The 21,951-nt window shown below is 56.8% G+C and overlaps 1 protein-coding gene across 1 annotated transcript; it reads right to left on the minus strand.

Annotated features, from left to right (window-relative positions):
- Positions 1-6,882: 6,882 nt before the first annotated feature.
- Positions 6,883-12,802, minus strand: OSR2 (odd-skipped related transciption factor 2). Its single transcript, XM_030012846.2, is given in 5 exon segments — positions 6,883-7,445; positions 8,124-8,223; positions 8,870-9,138; positions 9,140-9,597; positions 12,517-12,802. Coding segments are annotated over 4 exon segments (939 nt in total). The 5' UTR covers positions 9,527-9,597; positions 12,517-12,802; the 3' UTR covers positions 6,883-7,262.
- Positions 12,803-21,951: the final 9,149 nt, after the last annotated feature.

The raw sequence follows: 21,951 nt of genomic DNA on the forward strand, positions 1-21,951 counted from the left end.
GCCCTGCAGGCAGGTGCGCCACATTTGCATTGCCTTCACAGGCAGCCTGAGCATGCCTGGGGCTGGAGCTGCCCATGAATCCCATCTGCCATCACAGCTGGGCCTCCGGGCCTTCTAGATGGACCCCTGAGGGTTTGTCTTCCCGCCACCCTCCTCACCAGCCCAGCCTACAGGCAGACGGGGCAGCGCGCAGCCAGCACAGCACAGGCAGCCACAGGGTTGTGCTGGAACTATTAATTAGGACCAGCTTCAAGGGCACTGCAGCAGGCAGCCTGTGACCATAGGGGGTGCTGAGCTGCACCCTCACAGGCACTTTGGTCCTTTTCCTGCTGACGCGCTGAGTGCTGAGCATTGCTGCCCAGCTTAGCCTGGGGGGGGCCCCATGGGACTCGGGAAGGAGAAGGTGCCTCCACGACGTGGGAGCATTCACCGTGCTTGCTGACTGCGAGCCCCAGATTAACATAATCCAGCTGTCTGCCTATGTTTATCAAGCCGAAGAATTTACAAGGTTTAAATAAAAGGCCCATGATATAGCAATGAAAGCACCTAAAGCACGTAGCTGGTGCAGAAGACACCAAGCCTGTAGCAGCCGTGCCCATCTCACGCAGAGGCTCAAGCGCAAGCTCTCCCTGTGTGCTCAGCATGGCACGTGGAGCACAGGCTGCTTTGAATGCAGGCAAACTTGCATTAACACGATGGGAAGGAGCAGCTACATTCTAGCACACCAGTGATCCATGCAAAATGGGTCACCAGGAGATTTAGAAACTGTACCTTTCAATCGCAGCCAGAGATACATCAAGGCAGGCTGACGTGAAGCACGACTGACACACCTTGAGGCATCTTCGGTGCACTGAGTGGTAGTGACGCCAAAGGATGTCAGCTGGCAATATCAGAGACAATGCCTCGTAAATAATCTCCGAGGGGAAAAAAGAGAAAAAAAGGTTTTACTTCCTCTTACGCTTGAAAAATCAATCACTCGGTCTCCTTTCCCCAGACGAACATATGGGTCTCCAAAATGCCCTAGTGTGTAGGAGAGCCCTCACAAGCGTGCAGCAAGGGAGCCGCAGGTCAAGGCGCTGCCAGAGGAGTGGGAGTTTCGCAGCGCTGCCTACCGCAAGGCACCACCGGCACCGCCCGCGCCGGCAGGTTTCCTGCCCATCTGCACAGGGAAGGTGAAGTTTGCTCGTCGCAAAGCCAGAAGCCTGGGGGATTTCTGCACAGAGGGAAAGCTGAAAGAGCGGGCGTTTGTAATCTTCTCCCAGCTGCGGCCCTCAGCCCTGTGAGGCGATGGAGCCACTCTCTGGATCCTACGAGAATTTCAGGGAAGCAAAAGTCCTGCTACTCCCCTTCTCCTACCACGGGGAGGGCGATGGCAGATGGACCGTGACGGCCCGGGGATTCCCTCGGTCACTCCCGAGCAGCACAGGGACTGCCCAGCACCTTCCTCGACACCCATCTGCTGTGGCCTCAATGGAGTCACCAGCAGGATGGCTTGTGGGAGCGCTCCCCCCACCCTCAAAATCCAAACCAGCACCATGACGGCTGCCAGGCCCGACTGTTGGGGCTAGCAGTAGCCTGCAGCTGGCAGAGGTGCCACCTTCAACCAGCACGGCCAAGTCTGAGAGGAGACGTCCGTCTGTCCCCGGGTACCACCGCATCTCCCAGTCCAGCTCGCAGGGTCCCCACCGAGACCATGCTGCCTGTGTGCCTGCCTGTACCCCTGCCTGCGTGTCAGCTGGGGATGCAACCTGTTGGCACTCCCCTGGGTACAGCTGTGCTGGCAGGGCCCTGCTGCATAGACCACTCGCTTCAGGCTGCGCTCGGTGTTCTCCATATCAGTAAATTTTTAAAAGTGTTTTTAAAGTCAATCGGCACTGCAAAGTTTTGCCCCAGTGCTGATGGAGGAAGAAGCCTTCCCGGGGAAGGCAGCCATGCATAGCTCTGGCTCAGCCGCATGGGGATGAAGGTGTGAGGCCGCTGCGCTGGGGAGTAAATGCTTTTGGGGTCCCACTCTGCTTAGCATAAATTCCTGTGCAGTATCTGAAACTCATGCCTGGGAAAGGGTACTCAGGCTTGTGAGGGAGGCTCAGAGGAGGGGGAGCAGCCTACATTTTGCATTGCCTTAATTCTGCAGATTTAGAAAAGATGTTTAGTGTTCTCAGCATAAATATTTTTGCATCTCTTGTTTGCTAGACTAGAAGCTTCTAGAAAAAAGTTTCACAAACATCTGCATCTGGATTTTTGAAATAGAGATTAAAATGTATGTTTCATACAGATGTGATGCCTTTATTTTGAATGTAAATAAACATTTTAAAATCTAAGTATTCCTCTCTTTAGTAACTTAAACAAAAATAACATTTTGGCTAGTAGCTACCCTATTTTTGCCATAATTACACCATTATAAGTAGGAAAAAGAACTAATGAAACCTTTGGTAATTAGGGAGGAAAAGACATGCTGTGAGGAGGGAAAGATATGCTGGAAACAGAGTACAATATTAATATAAAAGCAACATATGCCTAAATCCTTGGTAATGTAGCTTGGTAAACAAAATCACTCTTCCACACATAAAGGACTATCTGCAGTTACGACATTAGAAGCACGAAGTGATTAGAGGCTCTGAGCCACCAATGCAGCTTAACTGACTAACTGCAAAATCAGTCTTGAAATTTTGGGGCCAGTACATTGCTTTTTTCCTCCACCTCAAACCATTGGCTCCTCCTGACCTCCATGAGGGCCGTGGAGTTTGGGGGCTGCAGCACTGCTGCCAACAGTCCTCCTACCCTGAGCAGTCGGGGCTGCCACCAGCCACCTGCACCGCAGATCCTGGTCCTCCTGGGTCCACACTGCTGGCTCCATGCCCGACCCAACGTGCTTAAAATGCTCTGAGCACATCTAGGGCACGTGCGCTGACGCCTCCTAAGTGCCATGTGGATGTGGCATCGATTAGTGGAGAGGGCAAGGAAGGAGCAGCAGCACGTGAGAAGTACCAGACAGGGAAAACAGGGTCTGGGTTAGTGAAGAGAGGGGAGCTCGTATGGGTTGGTGGCTGCAGGACAGCTCAAGGCAACAAGTGGAAGCTGGTTCAAAAAAGAGGGAACCAAGTCTGAGTGAGGGAATTTGCTTAGGAAAAGAGGTGGAAGCACATGGTGAGACATGGGAAAGCGAAAAAGAAACAGGAGAAAAAAAGTAGGGAAGGAGATGGAGGGAAGACTAGGCGGGAGGCAGGGTGCAGTACAGGATGAGGCCAGAGTGAGAGAAGCAGCTCCTGAAGCTGACATCCACAAGTAGAGCAGTGAGAAGAAAGGAAGAGGAAAAACGAAAGCAGGGGGTACGGGGAGTGGGGGGTGGAGAAGTTCAATAAATAATGATTTTTCACATGTTTTGCTCAAATGGCTCAAATAGTGGGACCCTCAGCACTGGCCATTAGCCCCAGCCAGACACAGCCGTGCTGCGTTCCTGGATCGCTGCTAGGATGTCTCCTGTTTAGATCCGGGCTGTGCTTGTTCCTGAGGTGGTACCGGTACAAAGTTGGGCTTTGCCAGCAAAGCTGTGCTGGCACCGGGAATAGTCTGTGCTGGTCTGGAATAGCATGGCGTGCTGTTGCTGTGTAATAGATGACCTCATAGAAAAGGGTTATGCACACATAGCTGGGCTGAGCCGCTCCGCCATCAACTGCGGACAGCATCCATTTCAGCAACTAATGTACAAAGAGCTCAGTTTTGAGATGCAACTTAAAGGACTATAATTTTTTCCTCTGATTTGCTCCCCCCCCAAATGGAGATTATGGCCACATATCTTATTACCTGTTGGTTTTTCTTCCCAGTATGTAGCACAGCTAGTCCTTCTCCCTGCTACCCCACTGCAGCTGCTGCCTCTAACACAGCAAAAGGTGCAGAATGAACGGTGCCAGCGCAGGAGAAAAAGAACAGTGCCAAAAAAGAAGGGGCAATGAGGGAGAGAGGTGGTTTGGGAAGCTCCAGGAAACTGCGGAAGCGTGGAGCTGCGTGCTGTGTTCTGGGACTGAGCTCCAGAGGGAAGGAAGATACTTCACACAGACACAAATGGCAGTCATGGGGATATTCATGTATTTAGTGTTTGTGTTGTGAAAGTCAGGATGGCACTTTACGGCTATAAAAACCCTAGCCCTGCCCAAAAGATAGCTTTACAGAACTTGTTTCTGTTCCCAACAGGTCTAAAACCAATGAACCGTATGTGTATTTTAACATGTTCTTTATAGCTGTCTCTGAAATTTCCCAGGGAGAGATGATCTTTTAAAAAGTGAATGGAGCGTGTCAGTGCCATAGGCAAGTGTATTGATAGTAAAAAGAAATATTAAATCATCCTCTGACATTTTAAGATGATAGCTACTGGTTTAAATTTAAAAACCAGTCCAGGGATCAACCATCAGAGATACTTGTCACTGCCCTTCTTCGGCAATTTGGGCTTTGTTCTGGCTGCTGAACTTTTTGATATCCTCAGAAGATAAATTTACTGTCTGTGTCTGCTCAGGGGGGAGATTATTAAACAAGCAACCCCAAACAATTAAATAAAACCTTAGCTATATGCAATCATTTTAATTTAGTCCTTTGATATCATTCATCTGATTAAGTTTTTTCCAAACAAACTGCACATAGGGCTTGGCCTAGGAGGAGCGGACTAAGCCCATATGTATCCTGACAGGGGTGTTTACTCGAACAGAGTTATCCCAGCCTTGCTGTGCGTACTCGGGGATGCAAAAGGGCCTGGGGACAGAAACTCAGAGAACAATAAGGATAGAGAAACTTAGAGGAAATAACCTACTGGGAGAACGGGAATGCACTGGGAATAGAAAAATGTCAGACAGGAAGAAATCAGATACTGGGAAGATGCCCACAGAGAGGGAGCAATAGATGCCCATGGAGAGAGGTGTGGAGAGAATAGCAGTTTGGAGAGGGAAGACAGGGGCTGCCAGCACAGGGGGGAGGAATGCAGTGCCAGGGGTGCAGCACCCCAGCGAGGGAAGGGGTGCAGGTCACGGGGGGGGAAGAGGAAGAGAGCAGATGGCCCTTAAATAAACTTTGACTAGGGAGGCTGTTCTTCAGCCAGCAGACCAATATTTCTGGCTGCAGAAACATTTTTTTCCCTCCCCATCTTGCTGGACAGGAGCAGATGGAGAGATAGGCCTTGACTGCCTGAGAAATTTTGGCTGAGTTTGAGACTGCCATGTTTGCCACATCAGTGGAAACTTACCTGGCTGCCTCGGCCTGGGGCAGAGCAGGGCTGGCTCGGGGGTCCCTGCCCCTGGCCCCAGGGTGGGCATGGTAGCCCTCTGCGTAGGCAACAGACAGATAACGAGCAGCCGCAAGCAGTAATGCAGCCCTTTCTGCACTGATGGCCTGACTGCAGCCCAGGCGCTGCTGGTTTTGACTTGCTACTCATTAACAGGGTTCAGGCAGTATGGTTCCTTGCTGCAGGACAGAGGGTCAGGGATGGGGACGCTGCAGCCGCCCAAGCTCTCTCAGCATGTGCTCCCCATGGGCCTGCTGGGACCTGTGACCCCCCCCATGGATAGACCATCCCGGAGCCCTGGCCCCCTGTTAGGTGGGGCCCAGGAGTGGAGCCCTTCCCACTGAGCTGGGTGCAAGGGGATTGCTCCCCCCCCCCCCCGCAGACAGGGCTCCCTAAGCAAGGCGAGGGGAAGATTTCTCCCTGGCATTCTAACCTGGTCCTTAGTTTGGGAGAGGAGTAGGGCAGGATGGGCATCCCCAGCCTGGGAAAGAACAACTTTTGGGGCCCCAAACTACCCCAAGACACTGCCGGGAGTGACAAGAGCCGTGGGGTGGCATAGGAGGGGATGCACATCCAAGCCACCCTGCAACACATCAGAGAAAATGCCTCAGCGCTGGCACCAGGCCTTGCCGGAGGGGACCAGAGGCACTGGTGGGGGGCTTACAAGGGTGACAAGGGAGGGCAGCCCGGGGATCGATGCCACCGTCCTGCCACCTACATGCTGGGTGCAGGCACTAAGCGTGCCGCCCATGGGGTGGGAATGCCGGGCCACCAAGAGTCACCTTGACAGGGGGGCAGCTGGGGGCTTACAGAGGTGGTGAGGGAAGGAGGGAGAAGGGGAGGCCCCCACGGTGGGGCGAGGGTCTCCCGGGAGGGGGGAACAGCCCCTCTCCTGGGGGCCCCTCCATCCACCCCCTCGGGCGTGACCTGTGCTCGGCAGCGTGGATGGGGGGGGGGGAGATGCGGGAGGGCTCCCCGCTGCCAGCACCGCTGCTCTGCGAGAGGCCGGCGGGGGTCCCGCGGATGAGCCCCGGGGCAGGGGCGGTATTTGCGCCTCGCTGTTTGCTTCCAGAGCTGACGGGAAAGAATCGTCTTCTGCAGGATAAAGTCCCTGTCTGCGCGGGTGAATTGCCCGTGTCCAAAGTCTACTGGCAGGAGGCTGTCTACTGCAATCTCCGCGAGAGGGATGACTTTTACAATATATGGGCTGATTGCAAATAAGTTACTAATAAGCCGCTTTGGCGTAAGAACGGCTCTATGCATTATTTCCTAAGATCTGTTTATTTGCAAGTATTTCTTTCTTTCTCTTCTTTATATATATAAAAAAATTCGTTCGGGAAAATAAAAAAAGTACAGAAGTTAATATTTAGACATTCATACTATTAAGTAATAGAGCTATAAACTCTCAAATACGGCACTTTCATTTTACTTAACAAAAGATAACACAACAGCGACAGTGAAAGAGGGCAAACAAAAGCGATCACCAAAATTGTTGTGACAGTACAATTACCCAGCTAGGAAATTTATTCAATATGCTTTACCATTGCATTGACACAGCAGGGAAAAAAAGCCCAAATGTTCAGAGAATAATACAACAAGGCAGGAGGTATTTGGAAAAAAAAAAGGATTTATTTTGAAATACACTTTTAAGAGATACTTTGCCTCCCCGATTTGTTATCGATGTGCATCTGACACGACGATACAAAACAAACAAACGAAGAAAACCACATTCTGTACAGAGCTCTAAAATGAGCCTCGAGTATCTACAAGATGAGCTTTACGCCTGGCTGTGGGTTGGAGAGGGGCCCGATCCTGCAGTCCGCACTCTCTAAACGAGTTTCGCAGACGTGTGGTAGGAAAGCTTGGCCCCGAGTCTGCGTGTGTGTCTCCGCATGTGCGCGTGTGCGTGCGTGTCTGTGAGTTCCTGCGACACAGTCCTTGAGTAAAATGGGCACGTTGGAGCTGCCGGAGCGGGCGCGGGTCCCTGGCTGCTCTAGAAGTCCTGCCGCGGGGTGTGAGTTAGACTGTGCCGCCGTAGATCACAGTTTCGCCTGAACACTTTGCCGCACTGCTCACAGTTGTAGGGCTTGATGTCTGTATGGGTAAGAAGGTGAGTTTTCAGATTACTTCTTTGATTAAAGGTTCTTCCACATGTGGGGCATTTGTGTGGAGATTCCTGTTCAGATTTGAAGCAAGCAAAGGATTAATCCTTCACAAACTACCTCGTTTAACGTATTACTGCACTTTTTCTTATCGCAACGCACAACTTGAAATATCGGGGTTGGACCCGAGTGAGAGCAGCCCCGGGCAGACGGCAGACCGCCTACTCGTCCTGTCCTGCCCCAAAAGGGGTATTTTAGAGTTCTCGATTCGTGCCATTTCGCGCTCCTGGGGCGCAGGGAAAGCGGCCGCCGCGCCGTCCTCCCGCTCCGGGGCTCTCGCTGCCCGCCCCGCGGCCGCCGCGGTCCCGGCGGGCGGGCAGAGCGCTCCGCTCCGCTCCGCGCCGCCGGGCTCCCCGCCGCCGGGGCAGGGCTGGAGCCCTCAACGAAAACCGCCTCGAAGCAGCGGCGTGGGCAAAACCAACCCCCGGGGCTCGCTCCGTGCCGCCAACCGCGTCCCCGCCGGCTTTAAGCCCGTCTCCCGCGGCCGCGGAGGTAACCGCCAGCCGCTTCCCTCCCCCCGGGGAAGCACGGAGCCGTCAAGTGCCGCAGCCCCCTCGCTCCCCACCGCACCGGAGCCCCGTTCCCCCCGGCAGCCGCCGCCCCTGCCCCGCGGCGGGCCGAGCCGGGCCGCGCCGGGCCGGGTCCACGCCGGCGGCACACGCGCGGAGGAGGCCGGGGAGCGCCGGGCTCACCTGCATGTGTAGGGTTTTGTGGACCGCCAGGGTCCTGGACTGGCAGAAGCCCTTCCCGCACTCCTGGCACTTGAAGGGTTTCTCTTTGGAATGGATGTACCTGGAAGGCAACCCGAGGGGTGAGCAGCGCTGCCGGGGGCGCGGGGCCCACCCGTCCCCGGGCCCCGTTCCCCCAAACCCAGCTCCCCGCAAACGACACCCACCCGCTCCTTCGCCCCCCCCCCCCTTCCCGCCCCCGTATAATTCTGTTTGTGGTTAAACTCCTCTATCGGTTCAAAACATTTGCAGTAATTCGTACGGAGGCGTGATTGCCTGCTCGGGAGGGCATCCGCTCTGCCGGCCGGACCCCAGCCCGCTCTCCCCCGAAAGCAGCGCGGATCCTCCGCCCGACGGCCGCGGGAGCCTCTCGGCACCGGCCGCGGGGTGCGGAGGCGGAGGGGGCCGAGCCGGGGAGCGCCCACCTGCGCCCCGTCCCCCTCCCCGCAACCCCCAGGGCCGCACTTCAGAAGCACAACAGCCCCGGGGGCTTCACCCCAGACCCCCCAACGCGGGTGTCCGTCCCACGCAGAGCGCAGGTTTTGGCTGCCCCGGCCCCTCCGCGGCCGCGGAGTCGGAGCAGGGGTTTTTCCTGCTGCCTTCGCGGCTCAGCCCAAAGCTCCCGGAGCGGCTCAGCCTCACCCGCCCCGCTACCACCCCCTCGAGCGGCTCCCCCCCACGGCCCGGCCCCGGTCGCGATGGTCCCTCACCGGTGGTCCCGCAGGTGGTCCTGCCTCCGGAAAGCCTTGTGGCAGATGTCGCAGGTGTAGGGCCGCTCGTCCGTGTGGGTCCGCTCGTGGATGAGGAGGTTGTAGGACTTGGTGAAGTGCCTGCCACAGAACTTGCAAATGAACTCCTTTTTCGTCTTGGAGGGCAGGCGGCCGCGGGAGGGCTTCCTGTCCGGGGACAGCTTGCTGATGCCCGACAGGGGTGAGGCCAGTCCGGGGCTCAGCTTGGCGAGCTCCCCCACCTTGGGGGGGGTCCTCCTGCGTGGCGGCCACGGCCAGGTTGGCAAAGTCAAAGCGGGGCCTGTCCTTGTGCAAGGCTGGGAGGACGTGGGCGATGGCCCCTTGCTTGGGGTGGAAGAGGTGCGTGGCGAAGGGGAGCGCGGGGAAGGGGAAGCGGGAGTCCACCAAGCCCTGGGCGGCTGCCATCTCCGTGATGGTGGAGCGGGTGATTTCATGCACATTGGGGTAGCCCAATGTCCAGTGGTTCATGTGCATGGTTTGCACGGCGCTGAGTCCGTACAGACCTTGCAACTGGTCCACAGCTGCGGGGAAGGTGTTCACAGCCTGGAGGAAGGAGTAGTTGGTGAGTTGCAGGGACGGGTGCAGCGGGATGGGGGCTGGCAGAGCCTTGCTTCCCATCTTCCCGGGGCGGGCGCAGGCCGGCGGTACAGCTGGTGCCTCTGCTGGGCTTTCGAGACGGGGACAAACTCCTAGGAAGAAAGAGGGAGAAAGGAGGGGAAAGAGACTTTTACTGGGAGCAGCGTGGTTGTCCTTAGCCGAGGCGAGCGCAGCGGCGGAGCCAGGGAGGGCCAGGCACGGCTCCGGTGCGCTGCCTCGTCGCGGCCCCAGCGCCCTGCCGCAGCCCTGGCTCCCGTCCTCCGCCGGGGCCGGCGGCCGCCACCGACCCACCGGCGCGATCGCTTCGACCGGAGAAGCTAAAGCGTCAAAAAAATTTTTTACGAACTATCACTCCCAGAAACACCCACCTCGAATTAAAATAAAAAGGAGAAGCCCCCGCGCCGAGCCAACCGCAGGCGCCGCAGATTCAAATTAAACGAATCGTGGAAAAATACACCCGGAACGGAGCCGAGGCCGTGGCCGCTCCGCTCCCCGCCACCGACCCCGCCCCCACCTGCGGCCCCCCCACGGGTTTCCGGCCACCTACGCCCCCCCCTGCGCCCCCCCCCCCCCCCCCCTCGCTCCCCCCCTCCCCCCTCCCCCGCCTGCGCCCGCCCACCCCCGACCCCCCCCTCTGGCTGGGGCCTCCCCGGGAGGGAGCAGGGTGCTCACGGAGAGCCGAGGCAGGCCCGGGGGGCGGCGCGGGAGGGGGAAATAAACCCCGCGTTTATCCCAGCTCGGGTGCTTATTTTTCTTCCTTCAACAACAACTCATTTATCAAGATAACCGAGGGAGAGAAAAGGAGCTCCTGCCCCGCACTCACACCTCCTACCCAGCCCCCCGCGCCGCAGCCATCCCACCGGCGGCGAGGGAAGCGGCCGGCCCGGAGGCCTCCCCGGCCCGCCGAGAGCTGCCCCGCAGCCGGCTCCCTCCGTCCCGCGGGGCCGGGAAGGGCGAGCGCAGCCTCGGCGGGACGGAGCCGGCCGGCCGAGCCCCCTGCACCCCCCTCCGCCGTCCCCCGGCCGGGAGCTCCGCCGGAGCGGCGGGACCGTGAGCTAATGAGCGGTGTGTGACTGTCAGAGGGTTTCACTCAGCCCATTCAACCGAAACCGCCGGGCCCGCTTCTCCCTCCCGGGGCCCGGGGGGACCCCTCGGCGTCCCCGGGGAGACGCTCCCCTCCCGCGAGGCAGGGGGCCATCGGCGCGGGGGGCAAGCCCCTGCCCTCTCCTTTTTTTTGTTTTCGGCGAGGGTTCTCTCCCAGCAGCCAGGCAGCTGCCACGACCCAGAAAAGCGGCGAAAGCAAGCGCCGGGGTCTCTCCGGGCCTGTAAACAAGAGGTAGGGCCGAGGGTGCCGCAGCACCTCCCGAGATTTGGGTGGAGGGACTGGTAACAAGGAGTTTCCAAAATAAACAAGACACCGTTCGCCCCCCCAAAAAAATCCTAAAACGGAACCCTTAAAACAACAACAGAAATAAAGGAAACTCTCCGAGCGCAGAGCCCGAGCCCCGGGAGCGGCGTCCCGGCCCCTGCGGGCCACCGCTGCCCCACAGCCCTCACCGCTGCCGCACGGTTCGGGCCGCTCCGCCAGCACCGGGCAGCCTCCGGGTGGAAAGCGACTTTTCGAGATTTTTCTTAAAATACCTTTCCTCCCCGTTTGTGGCACCGCAGTGAACTGGCCCTCCGGGGAAAAAATGCGGCACCGAGGTTGGGTGTGAACCGCAGCGCTACCCACCCCTGTTTTCGTTTTCTTTGAATCGTGGCTCTCCCGGATTTCCTCCGCTGTGCTGCCCGGTTTTTCTCTTTTGTGATTGTATCGAGACCGGGGACAGTGCTATCGATACGACCTATTACATATGGCGACCTTCCCCCCCTCCCCCCCCCTTTTTTTTTTGGAGGGGGTGGTGGTTATATATAGAGACTTATTTTTAAAGATGTCGTAGTGTGAGTTCCTATTCGCTTTCCGCCAGGAACCGACACAGGGGCAATAAAATCGCTTTTCGCCGGCTGCTTCGGCGGCTCCTGCCTCCATCCCGGCTAGCTGCGGCTGGGGCTCAGAGCCACCGGCTATGAGCTCTGACCGAGGTAGGTACCGTGTTTCTGCAGGGCAGAGCTTCGGCTTTTACAGCCGCGTTTGGTGACTACGTGTGGGGATGTCATTGCACGGCGCTCGTTTTCGCCTCAGAGGACCAAGTCCGAAAATCCGTTCCGAACACGAAACCCGTATTTCAACGCAGAAACTTTTAAAGCTACACTGTTGCCTGAACCAGGGTACATCTACTGCTATTTGTACTCGGAGGAAACTTGATTAAAACCTGTCAAAAAAAGACCAGAAAGTGCCTTCGTGCGTGATTTTTAAGGCTACTTTATAACGAGGTGCGGGGAGGAAAGTCAACCAAAAACGGATGTTACTTAAACCTTGGCACTTCCTTTTCCCTTTCCATTCAGAGCGCTTAATTAAATTAAGCCCGGTGCCTCGGCAGTACGCCCCTCTCTACCTGCCTGCCTGCCGCCGACCCGCCGGCCCGGCCGGCGCTCCCCTTCCTCCCGCGGCGGGGCCGGGGCCGGGGCCGGGGCCGGGGCCATGCCCCGAGGGCGCTGCCGTCGTTCCCGGGGAGCGGGCGGGCCCCGGGGCGCCTCCGCTCCCCCCCCGCCGGCCTCAGCCGCGGCCACCTCTGCCCGCTCAGCCAGGTATTTCCACGGACAGAGGACTCCTCCAGCGCGACCCGCGGGTCAGCCCCGTAGCCCACGCACGGACCGGCTCCTCCCCGCGGGGAATTTCGCGTGAAGGACACCTCCCGCCCGCTCCGGGAGGCCGCCGCCGCCCGGCCCCGCACCGACGCGCCCGCGGCGTGCGGGGGGGAACCCGCACCCCGGCCGCCGCGGAGCTGCAAACTGAAAGTAAACCCGGCGGCCCCGCGCTCCCCGCCGGCGGGACGCTCCCCTCCCGGGGCCCGGCCGCGGCCCCGCCGCCCCGCTCCCGCCGACGGCCGCGGGCCGGGGGAGCCACTCACCTACCGCAGCCGGCTGCTCCTCCCGGGGCGAAGCCGAGGCGGCGGCCGCGGCACCTTCACGGAGACATTAGATCCACAGCGGGGGCGCTCAGCGGGGCCGGGGCCCGGCGGCGGCCGGCATGTTGCGGAGGGCTGGGCGGCGGCTGGGAGCTCTGGCTGCGGCCGTCCCGGGGCCCCGGCACAGACCACCGCCGCCACCCGCCCGCGGCCTCCCGCCTTCGACCCCGGCGAGGCTCGGCGCGAGTCTGAGCCGCCCCCTGCCCGGTCCATCACATTTCAGCGGTGAGTGGCGTGGAGCGCTGTCCCCGCCCGCCCGCCGCCGCCGCCGGCCCACCCCGCGGCGCGCACAGCCCCGCGTTCGGGGCCGCGCCGCTCCGCCCCGACGGGACGGGACCGCCCCCGGCCCCGGCCCGCCCCGCCGCGCCGGCCCCACTGTTTACTTGTGTTTGGGTAGCAACTGGGTTTTAAAGGGGCAGGACGCCCCCCCCCCCCCCCCCCTCCTCCCCCGCGTCACCTAAGGTGACTTTTCCCTCCGAGAGCGGCCCGCCGCCTCCCGCCCCGCTGCCGGCCGCGGCCGCGGGGATTTGCGCGCTCCCTGCGCCGCACCGCCCAGCCCGCCGTGCCCCAGCCTGGGTGACACACGCGGCGCGACTTTGCTGAAATACCTAAAATAACTCCCCCAAACACGGAGCGTGGAGGGTTTCTGGGCGCCCACGTCTCCGAGGGGTACCCGTAGGTGCAGGTAACGCTCACGTCCAAACGGCTTCGTGGCCGTCGGGTCGGGTCGCCCTATGGACCGACACCTCAGCGATTCGGCTCTGCCCTCTAAGTGATATGTAGGCGCCTAAAGGCAGATTCAGAAGGAGAACCTCTGCGGGGGTGTCCCCGTGCGCGGGGACTAAGCACACAATCCCTACCTGGAACGGACAAATAGTTTCGAGGGCAGTTTCGATTTATTACCGGGGAATTTACTGCTAAATGGGGCCTCTGTGACCCTCTTCAAATTTCTCGATTAAAGCACTGCATTCACGTTCGTCGTTAGCTGCAACACGGTTGGTTGCGTGCAGCGAATTTGTGTTGAATTTTTGTCTGTAACGTTATCTTGTTCTGTGCATTACTTAAATCACACATATGGGGAATTTATTGTATAATCTGGACTGGAGATTAGAGGTAGGCTTTGAAAAGTATAAAAAGAGGTTAGAAGAAATGGCACTTAAAAACGGCTTTGAAAAACTTGCAAGGTAGACTCTATGCCGGTTAATTCGAGCCCGCGGAAGAGAGGACGACACAAGTGACGGCTGCATCGGGATTTTTTTCTCCTTTTAGTATACAGTAGAAAAAAAATTAATCGAAGAGGGGGAGTAGGAGTCGGCAGAGGAAGGTTTGGAGGTGTCCCCTCGCAGGGCAGCGCAGCCGAGGCTGGCGCTCGTTGCAGCCCGCGGCTGCCGCCGGCCGCGGGGCGCTCGGGCTGTTTTTCGTTTCTTTTCCTAAAGTCCTGCTTCGAAAATGCCCCATTTTAAACCCCGCTCGCCCTAAATAAATAGCATTTCGTCTCCTGGGCAGTGAGGACGCCGAGGTTCACAATTCCGGGAGAAGGAACGATTCCCTCGGGCCGGGAGCGAGGTGGGTGCGGGCGGCAGCGGGAGCCGGCGTGGGGCCGAGGGCTCGCCGGCCGCGGCCGGGCTGGGGGGCTCCGGCACCACGCGGGGGAGGGAGCCGCATGCCCTCGTTGTTTTGCTTTCTCGAGTGAGGCCGGTTGCTTCCAGAACGAAGTGGAAAGGGGACCCTACAGTCGCATTTTCCGCCCCGCACTGATGGCTCGCGGATGCCAAGGAGGACCCCCCCGGATACAAGGATCGGAGGGGGGTGGTTTCGGGCATCATTCTTGCCCTTTACAGCAAGGAAAAATAAGCCGAACTTGCTGGGGGGTGGGGATGGGAGAGAAAAACAACCCACAGTCAAAACCAAATAGCCAAAACCACCTCCCCAAATCTACCAGGCAACGAAAAAGCCTCAAAGCGGAGGGAACTGGGGAGGGGAAGGCAGCGGTGCAGGGTCGCTGCCCGGGCTGTTCGCTCCCCGGCCGCCCGTGGCACGTATCGGCTGCGCCGGGAGCGGGGAAAGCCGCGCTCTCCCGCTACCGGCAGCGCGGCGGCAGCCCCCGCCCCGCGCCTGCTCTGGCAGGGAGCGCCCGGTGACCCCGGCCCGGCCCGGCCCGGCCCGGCCGGCAGGTGCGCGGCGAGAGCTGGCGGCGAGACCCGCCGGTCCCGCCGCGCCGCCCGGCGCCTCCGCACCGGCCGGAACCCGGGGTGGCTCGGACGTCGGGGGGAGGGGTTCCGCGGCGGCGGACACCCGTCGAGCAGGGGTGACACCACCGCGGGCACAGGCCGCTGGGTCCCGCCGGAGCCCCGCGCTTCCGCGTCACCTTTCCGCGTCCACCCCGGGCGGGCCCCTCCCGCCCCCACGGGGCCTTCCCCTGCCGCCCGGTGCACCGGGCCGCCACCGACGGCCGCCCCGCGGCCTGCGCGGCACGGGCGCTCCCGGCCCGGGCAGGTGCCCTGCTCGGCCTCGGCAGAGCCCGCCGCCCCGCTTGTGGCCCCGGACGGGCGCGGAGCTCGGCCGGGCGGCGCGGCGGGACGGGGGGGAGGGGGGGGGCGGTCGCCCGGAGCTCCGCGTCAGGCGGCGGCCCGCGGTGCTGCAGCGCCCCCTGGAGGCCGGCGCGGCGCCCTGCCCGCTCCGCCGGCCGCCCCGGCTCCGCAGCAGCACGCGCGGCCGCGGTGCGCGATGCACGCGGGAAAGCGGCTCAGCCTCAGCAGCGGGCGGCTGCGGTCGCTGGGAGGCTCACCCCCGTTAAAACGAACTGGGCAAAATCTTCGGTGGGAGCCGGGGCTGCGCCCAGAGCCGGCGCCGGAGGGAGAAGGGGGGCCGGGAGCGGAGTCGGCGCGGCCGGGAGCGGAGTCGGCGCGGCCGGTGCTGCTGCAGCACCGACCCGCGGGGGTACCGGGGCCGGCTCCGGCTCGTGACAGGGGCTATGCCGAGGAAAGGGGCCGGGAGCAGAGTCCCCGGTGCCGGGCACCTCCGCAGCCTGGTTAGGGAGGCGCCCCGACGGCTCCCGACGGCCGCCGGCTCGGGGAGCGCTGCCGGTGCACGCAGGGCAGAGGTGCCGCTCGGCAGCGAGTGCACCCGCGGGCCGGCTCCCAGCCCCGGGCTGCCGCCCGCCGACAGACCGGCCGGTGCTGCAAAGGACTCGGGCTCCACACCAAAGGCTTACTCTAAATTATTTTTCTTTTTTTTTTTTTTTTTTTTAAGGAAAACAGTGACCTCCCGTCGATCTGGCACCTGATTCCGCTGGTGTTTCTTGGTGACTAAATCATCACCTACTTCACTCAGATTTATTGGGGTGGAATTTTTTGTTTTGTTTTTAATGTACCAGTTCAGGAAATGCCAAGGTTTGACAAACAGGCATACGCGGCCGTAGGCGAGGCGCTAGGCGGGCGCCGGGGGACACCGCCGATGCGACACCCGCTCAGCATCCCCTTCCCCCCCCGGACTCGGATCCCCGTAAAACATCGCCCCAATTAGTTTCTAGAAAAGGAGAAAGCAATTAAGCACACAACGACCTCAGCGGGCTGGATCTCTCCCGCGTCTCCCACTGGCGCGCAACCCCTGCCACCCCTTCGCCCGCGGCCCCTGCCCGCGGTCCCCGGCCGCGGGGCTGCCCCCGGGCAGCAGGGAGCGGAGCGAGCCGGCCGCCCTGCCCGCGGCACCGCCGGCAGCCCGCCCCGACGGCCACCACCGCCGCAGCCAGCCCGACGGGTGCCTCCTCCTCGCCTTCCCCTCGCGAGGGAGCACCGAGCCCCCCCGGGGGGGGGGCTTTTGCTCTTCAGCCGCCGCCGTGCCCCGGCTCCCCCCCTCCCGGGAGCTCCCGGCCCCACGTCGGGAGACCGCGGGGCTCACGGGCGCTAGACCGGGAGAAGTGTCAAACCGCCCGAGGCCGAGGCCGGCTTTGCCGTGTGCACGGCGGTGGGGACCTACCGTCCCGCGGAACTTGCGCGCTGTGCCGCGGTGCGATCGCACGGTGCGGAGGGGGCGAGGGAGGATGCGGAGGCGGCCGCGGGCCCCGCGGGGAGCGGGGCGAGGAGGTCGCCCGCTGCGGCGCTGCCGCCTTGCCCCGACGGCGGGCCCCGAGGGTCTCTGTGGAGCAAAGGCTCCGTGGCGGGGGCCTGCGCCGGAGGGGATGCTCTGCCGCGGCCCTGAGGACGGGGATGTGGGTCTCCTGCCGGGAGAACCTCTCTCCTTGCAGACGTCCTGCCCCGAGGCCAGCCCACCCGGCACAGCCCAAAGTCGGCGGCTTTCTCCCGCTCCCCCCCAGCCTGCTGCCTGCAGATCTCCTCGGAGAAGAGGGGGAGAAAAGCCCTCGGTAAGCGGACTTGGGTAGCCTAAAGCATTCCCTCCCCCACCATCAGCAATGAGATGTTTTTGCGGTGCCTGAAATGAGCAGTTGTCAAGACGTAAAGAAATACAACGTGCCGTACCTTATTATAGTTTGGTTTAAGCAACCATTTGGCTAAAGCCTTTCCTGCCGTCAGCACTGAAATGCTGAGCAGGGCTGCTGCCTACAGCCACGGCTGGAAGCACAGACACCCGTCGCACACGAGTGGGCCCCTTTCTCGTCGCTCCATACCTCGCTGCCCCCCCGCCCCGAGCTGAGCCTAGGGACAGCAGAGGGTCCCCAGGCTGGCAGGCTTTGCTTGCTCTGCGGTGGTGGCATTTTACCTCGCTCGGCACACGTGCCAAGTAAGAGCCTGCAAGGTGGAGGTCGGCGGGGCTTCAGGGCCGCCTGCCTGCTGCACAGGCGTGGGCTTGTGCGCTTTGCTCCCGGGGAAAGGGGGATTTCAGGCACCGATGAAGCTCTGCAGCTGCCTCAGGCTGGGAGGATCGTGAAGTTTGCAGTCTCCGAGCCAACTGTTAGGGGGGAAATCTAAAAGAAATATTGCATAAAAGCAATAAGTTGGTTTAAGAAATGCAGTTGTACATTTGGTTGCATGCCTCGTAACTCACCGAGTACGTGGGAACTCCACGGCAGCAGAGAACGGGACCCATACATCTTGTCCTGTGGTGTATATTAAATAACTCCATTTCCTTTTAAGAACTTTCTATATCCCAGTGAATAACCTGATTTTCACAAACAAAATTAATTCTATAGGGTGAAAGTCAGCAAACAATAGAAAAGCTCAGAGGGGTTTTTCCAGTTGTAAACATGCAGAATCCATATGGTCATTAGATACATCTGTGGGTTAAGCACTGATTTGTTTATGCAAGTCTGTTGCTTATGATACTTTTAAACTGGGACTATTCTGTCGAATATATGTATACTGTAATCCCCTTTTACCTACCCTCCGCATGTGTGTTTCCTGTTTTCAGCATGCATTCTTGATGTGTAAACTGTGGCAAAGGATATGTTATAAACCAGGATACTACAGAGCAGTTCAGATATTTTCAGAGAATTACAAGCATGGTGCAAGCATATGCAAATCATCACTTACAGATGTGCACTATGTCTGTATTAATCTCTGCATGTTTTTTTCAGTTGTTTGTGGCATCTAATTCAAAGAAAAGGACACTAATGGATATTATGAAAAAGTACCAATTGTTCCCAGGCAGACTTGCATCTAGAATGTCCAGACAAACCTTACTGATGAAACCCTGCACTTCTTAGTAAAATCAGGGTCTTTTAAAGTTAAGATATTGAAGATTCCTAAAATACAAGGAGATTGAGGGAAAACTTAACAGAGTAAGGCATTTGAAAACTCTTAAAGACACTGCCAAGGCTGAACACTACCCTGTATCTCTACTGGGTATGATCCAAAAAAGCACTTAAGTGCGTGCTTAAGTTCATCACAGCCCAGGGCAGCACCTAAGCAGGTGCTTCTATTTCTTTATATGCCAAAGTCACCTGCTGAATGTGTGTTTTACCACTGGTTTAAAAGATCTCCCAAATCAGGGCCATTATTTTCAGATTGCCTCATAAAAACAAACAGATGAATCAAAGCTTATAAAAAATCAAAGAGCAGTTACCATTCTAGCCAAGATTTTTCCTAGTACCTGCTTTCACGTCCTTTTCCATGAGTTAAGTTGCTGGCACCCAGTCATTTGTTATGACCACCCTGTTTCTCCTTAAATGCTGGTGTTCCCTGCAGCTTCTCCTGCTGCCACCTCATAGTACCACTGTGTGCACCATCCTGTTGGGTGAAAGGCCAGTTGCTCCAACACGAAGTTTGTGGATGTGATGCTGATCGCTACACCTTGGAGATTTTTCAGAGCAGAACAGTTTGGAGCTAGCTTGTAGCATGGGAGAAAGAGCCCTTTTTCTCCATGAACTCTCCACAGCCACTGTGGAGAAAGATCAGGACAAGATCACTTTGGAGTACAGAAAAGATGCACAGTCAAAGCAACAGCTGGCAACAGGAACAGATCAGTTTAAGAATGTATCTGAGCTGGGGAGGGACCAGGGAAGACTTTCTGGTAAAGAATATACTTCTATCTCATCTCATGTCATGTCATCTCATCTCATCTCATCTCATCTCGTCTCATCTCATCTCATCTCATCTCATCTCATCTCATGTCAATCTCGCTTCCCTTCCCCTTCCCCTTCCCTCCCTTCAGATGGCAACATGCACACCCAGTGTGTCATGGCAGACAGTCTCTGGTCTGTGGGTATCGTGACCAGCAACAGCACGTAAAACCAGGATGAATCCAAGTTGAGACCCAGCAGGAGATTTCCACCTCCTTTGCTCATGAACTTCTGTTTTCTGCTCCCGTGGTGTGATACAGGTCCCTGCTCAGAGGACTGGCATTCCGCTTGCTCTCCTTAGTTCCCTTTCTCAGACCCCTCAGATGTATGTGAGGGACCTACACAGGCTGGTAAAAGGTAGGATGAAAACTAGTGAATGGATGTTTCCCGTTTTGTCCATACTTGATGGCATGGTCCATCTCATAAAGAGTATCAATGATTATTGCAGATCTGCCTTGTTTGCATTAACTATTTAATTTATATGACCTGCTCACCCATGATAGGCTGGTGAAAATTGTTAGTTGGTTTATGCTATTCTTTCAAATGCCCCTTTGGGAACTGTTTCCAAGAAAAATACAAATCCCATTCATTTCAGCACCAGAACTCATTTTAGCACCAGAGAAGTGCTGAAAGCTGAGGACATTACACTGCAGCAGAAACAGAACTGCCTCGAGGCCTCTTATTTTCAGCTTTTTGGATCAGCAGAGAGGGGAAAGAGATACTGTCAGCCACACTACAAACTTTCAAGTGTAATATGTATTCCCCTTTTCCACTTCATTTGTCCTGATGATTACTGGTTGTTCAAATGGAACCAGGAGCTTTTGAGTTTCACTGTTGTGAGTCTGCCTGTCTCTGAACTGCTGGATGGAGCCCACCTGCGCAGGTACAGCACTCTGCAGTTTCGGGAGGCTGGGTGTGTGTGGAAGGGAGCAGCAGAGACCCTGGGACAAGGACTGCTTTGGAATGACAGCCTTCCTGGCTGTGATGGAAGCAAGGATCAATGTTGTCTGCAAGAGTAGGTGCTTTCAGGGAGCCTAGGACAGTGCCTATGGAGAGTTTTGAGGAAGCCTCCATCATTAACAGAAATGCTCAGGACAGAGAAATCAAAGCTGATTATAGCAAGTGAAAAAATGTTTTCTGAATTCAAGAAAGGCCCCACAAGAAGAGTCATGAAGCCGCCTGAAAGGATTCTTGAACAAAACGTATCTTGTATTTGAACTCTTTGTGAAACCTGAAAATAGAGAACTCCGTGACTTTGGTCAGAGGGCTTTGACCAGTGTGGTGTGGCAAGAATTTCTATTGGGAAGAAGTGTCAAGTAAATATAATACAGTGTGTTTATTTCAGTGGGACCTGGTATGAGAGTCAGTCAGTGGCCACAGGAGCATTGCTGACACTCCTGAGATCTGAAAAGGAGACCACCGATAAAGGTCATTAGCTAAGGTTAAGCAGGGTTAACCCTGACCTTTCACCAGTTTCCAAGCAGACAGCTCTTGAGCAAATACAAAACCACAGTTATTAAAGAACTCTTAAACAACTACAATAACAAAATAGAGTGAAGTGGAGTCAAAACTGCAGATCTGTTTTATTCAAAGCATAATATTTATAGAGGACAGATACTGAAAGGCAGCAGAACTGGTTTTAAGGACCATCCCTGTACCTAGATAGTGGAGGCAAACTTGAAAGCATTCTGTCTTTTGAACCACAGTGAGACAGGAATTTAAGTTTTTCAGAAAGAGTATTTTCATTCCTAGAGCTTGGTAATTCCTATGTGCTTGGCAAAGAAGAATATTAGAAATACTCAACTTTTTGTTAGTTACGGGTGGAGCCTGAAATGCTAAAAGGCTGTTCAAAGCATCACTTAAGTCTGATCTAGTTCAGCATTAGTCTAATGTTATCTTTTCCCCCCTCAATGGTTTCAAGAAGATATATAAAACCAGACCAGAGCTGATGTTTACTTTTACAGCTAATGGTTCCTCAAATCTACAAGAACTTCTAAGGAGTAGATAAAAGCAGCTGCAAAAGTGATCTAGAAATAAACATCCAGAAGAAAACATAGCTGCAATCAAAGTTCCAGCTGTTCTCATCTTAATTCTTATCAGTATTCTTTTTAATCAGTCACATTTTGAAGTCAAAGGCTTACTTCCAACAGCTTTTGCCCATACACATATATATGTGTGTGTGTGTAAGTCCCTTGAAATATTACAGAAGTTCTGTTTCACATCAAAATAGCGTACATTGTCACTGAAATTATTAATTTTCTTTTCCTCATCCCCCATGTTCTCTCTGGGCCCCTCTTTTGCATCTGGCATGTGTACTGATACTCAAGATGACAAATACTGATAACTGCGAAGCTGCAGTGCTGCATACTTCCATAAGGCAAAGCTTAGCCAAAGTTAGTCATTGATTTATGTCCCGTATTCTGTTCAACAGCGCAAGGGTTTTTTTTCTAATTTCATACCTTTAATCCTTGCCACCTCCAACCTAGTGTGTGTCAAATTTCCATCTTATTGTTGCAGCTGTGGTTTCTTAAAATGAAAGTATGCTTCTTGAAGGCAGTGACACATTCTTAAGTTTATTCACAGATTTAAATGCTCAGTTGTTCAAAAATGCCTGAACTCATTAAAATGTGATGGTGTGGGGTTTTTTGCCATATTAAATGGTTGATACAGAGGTTTTAAAAAACAAATGAGGAATGTTTGGATGACTATTTTTATCCAGCCCAAATCTGTAGAAGGTGTGGCAACTTAGGCAGGTATCACAAGCCCAGGGTTCTCTTTAGCAAAGAGGTTATTTACAAAATACACAAGGCAGAAAATGCTCTCCCACACATAAAAAGCCTTCTGCAGGTGTACAGATGAAA

Source organism: Aquila chrysaetos, chromosome 4 (assembly GCF_900496995.4).
Source record: "Aquila chrysaetos chrysaetos chromosome 4, bAquChr1.4, whole genome shotgun sequence".
NCBI classification, from domain to species: Eukaryota; Metazoa; Chordata; class Aves; order Accipitriformes; family Accipitridae; genus Aquila; species Aquila chrysaetos.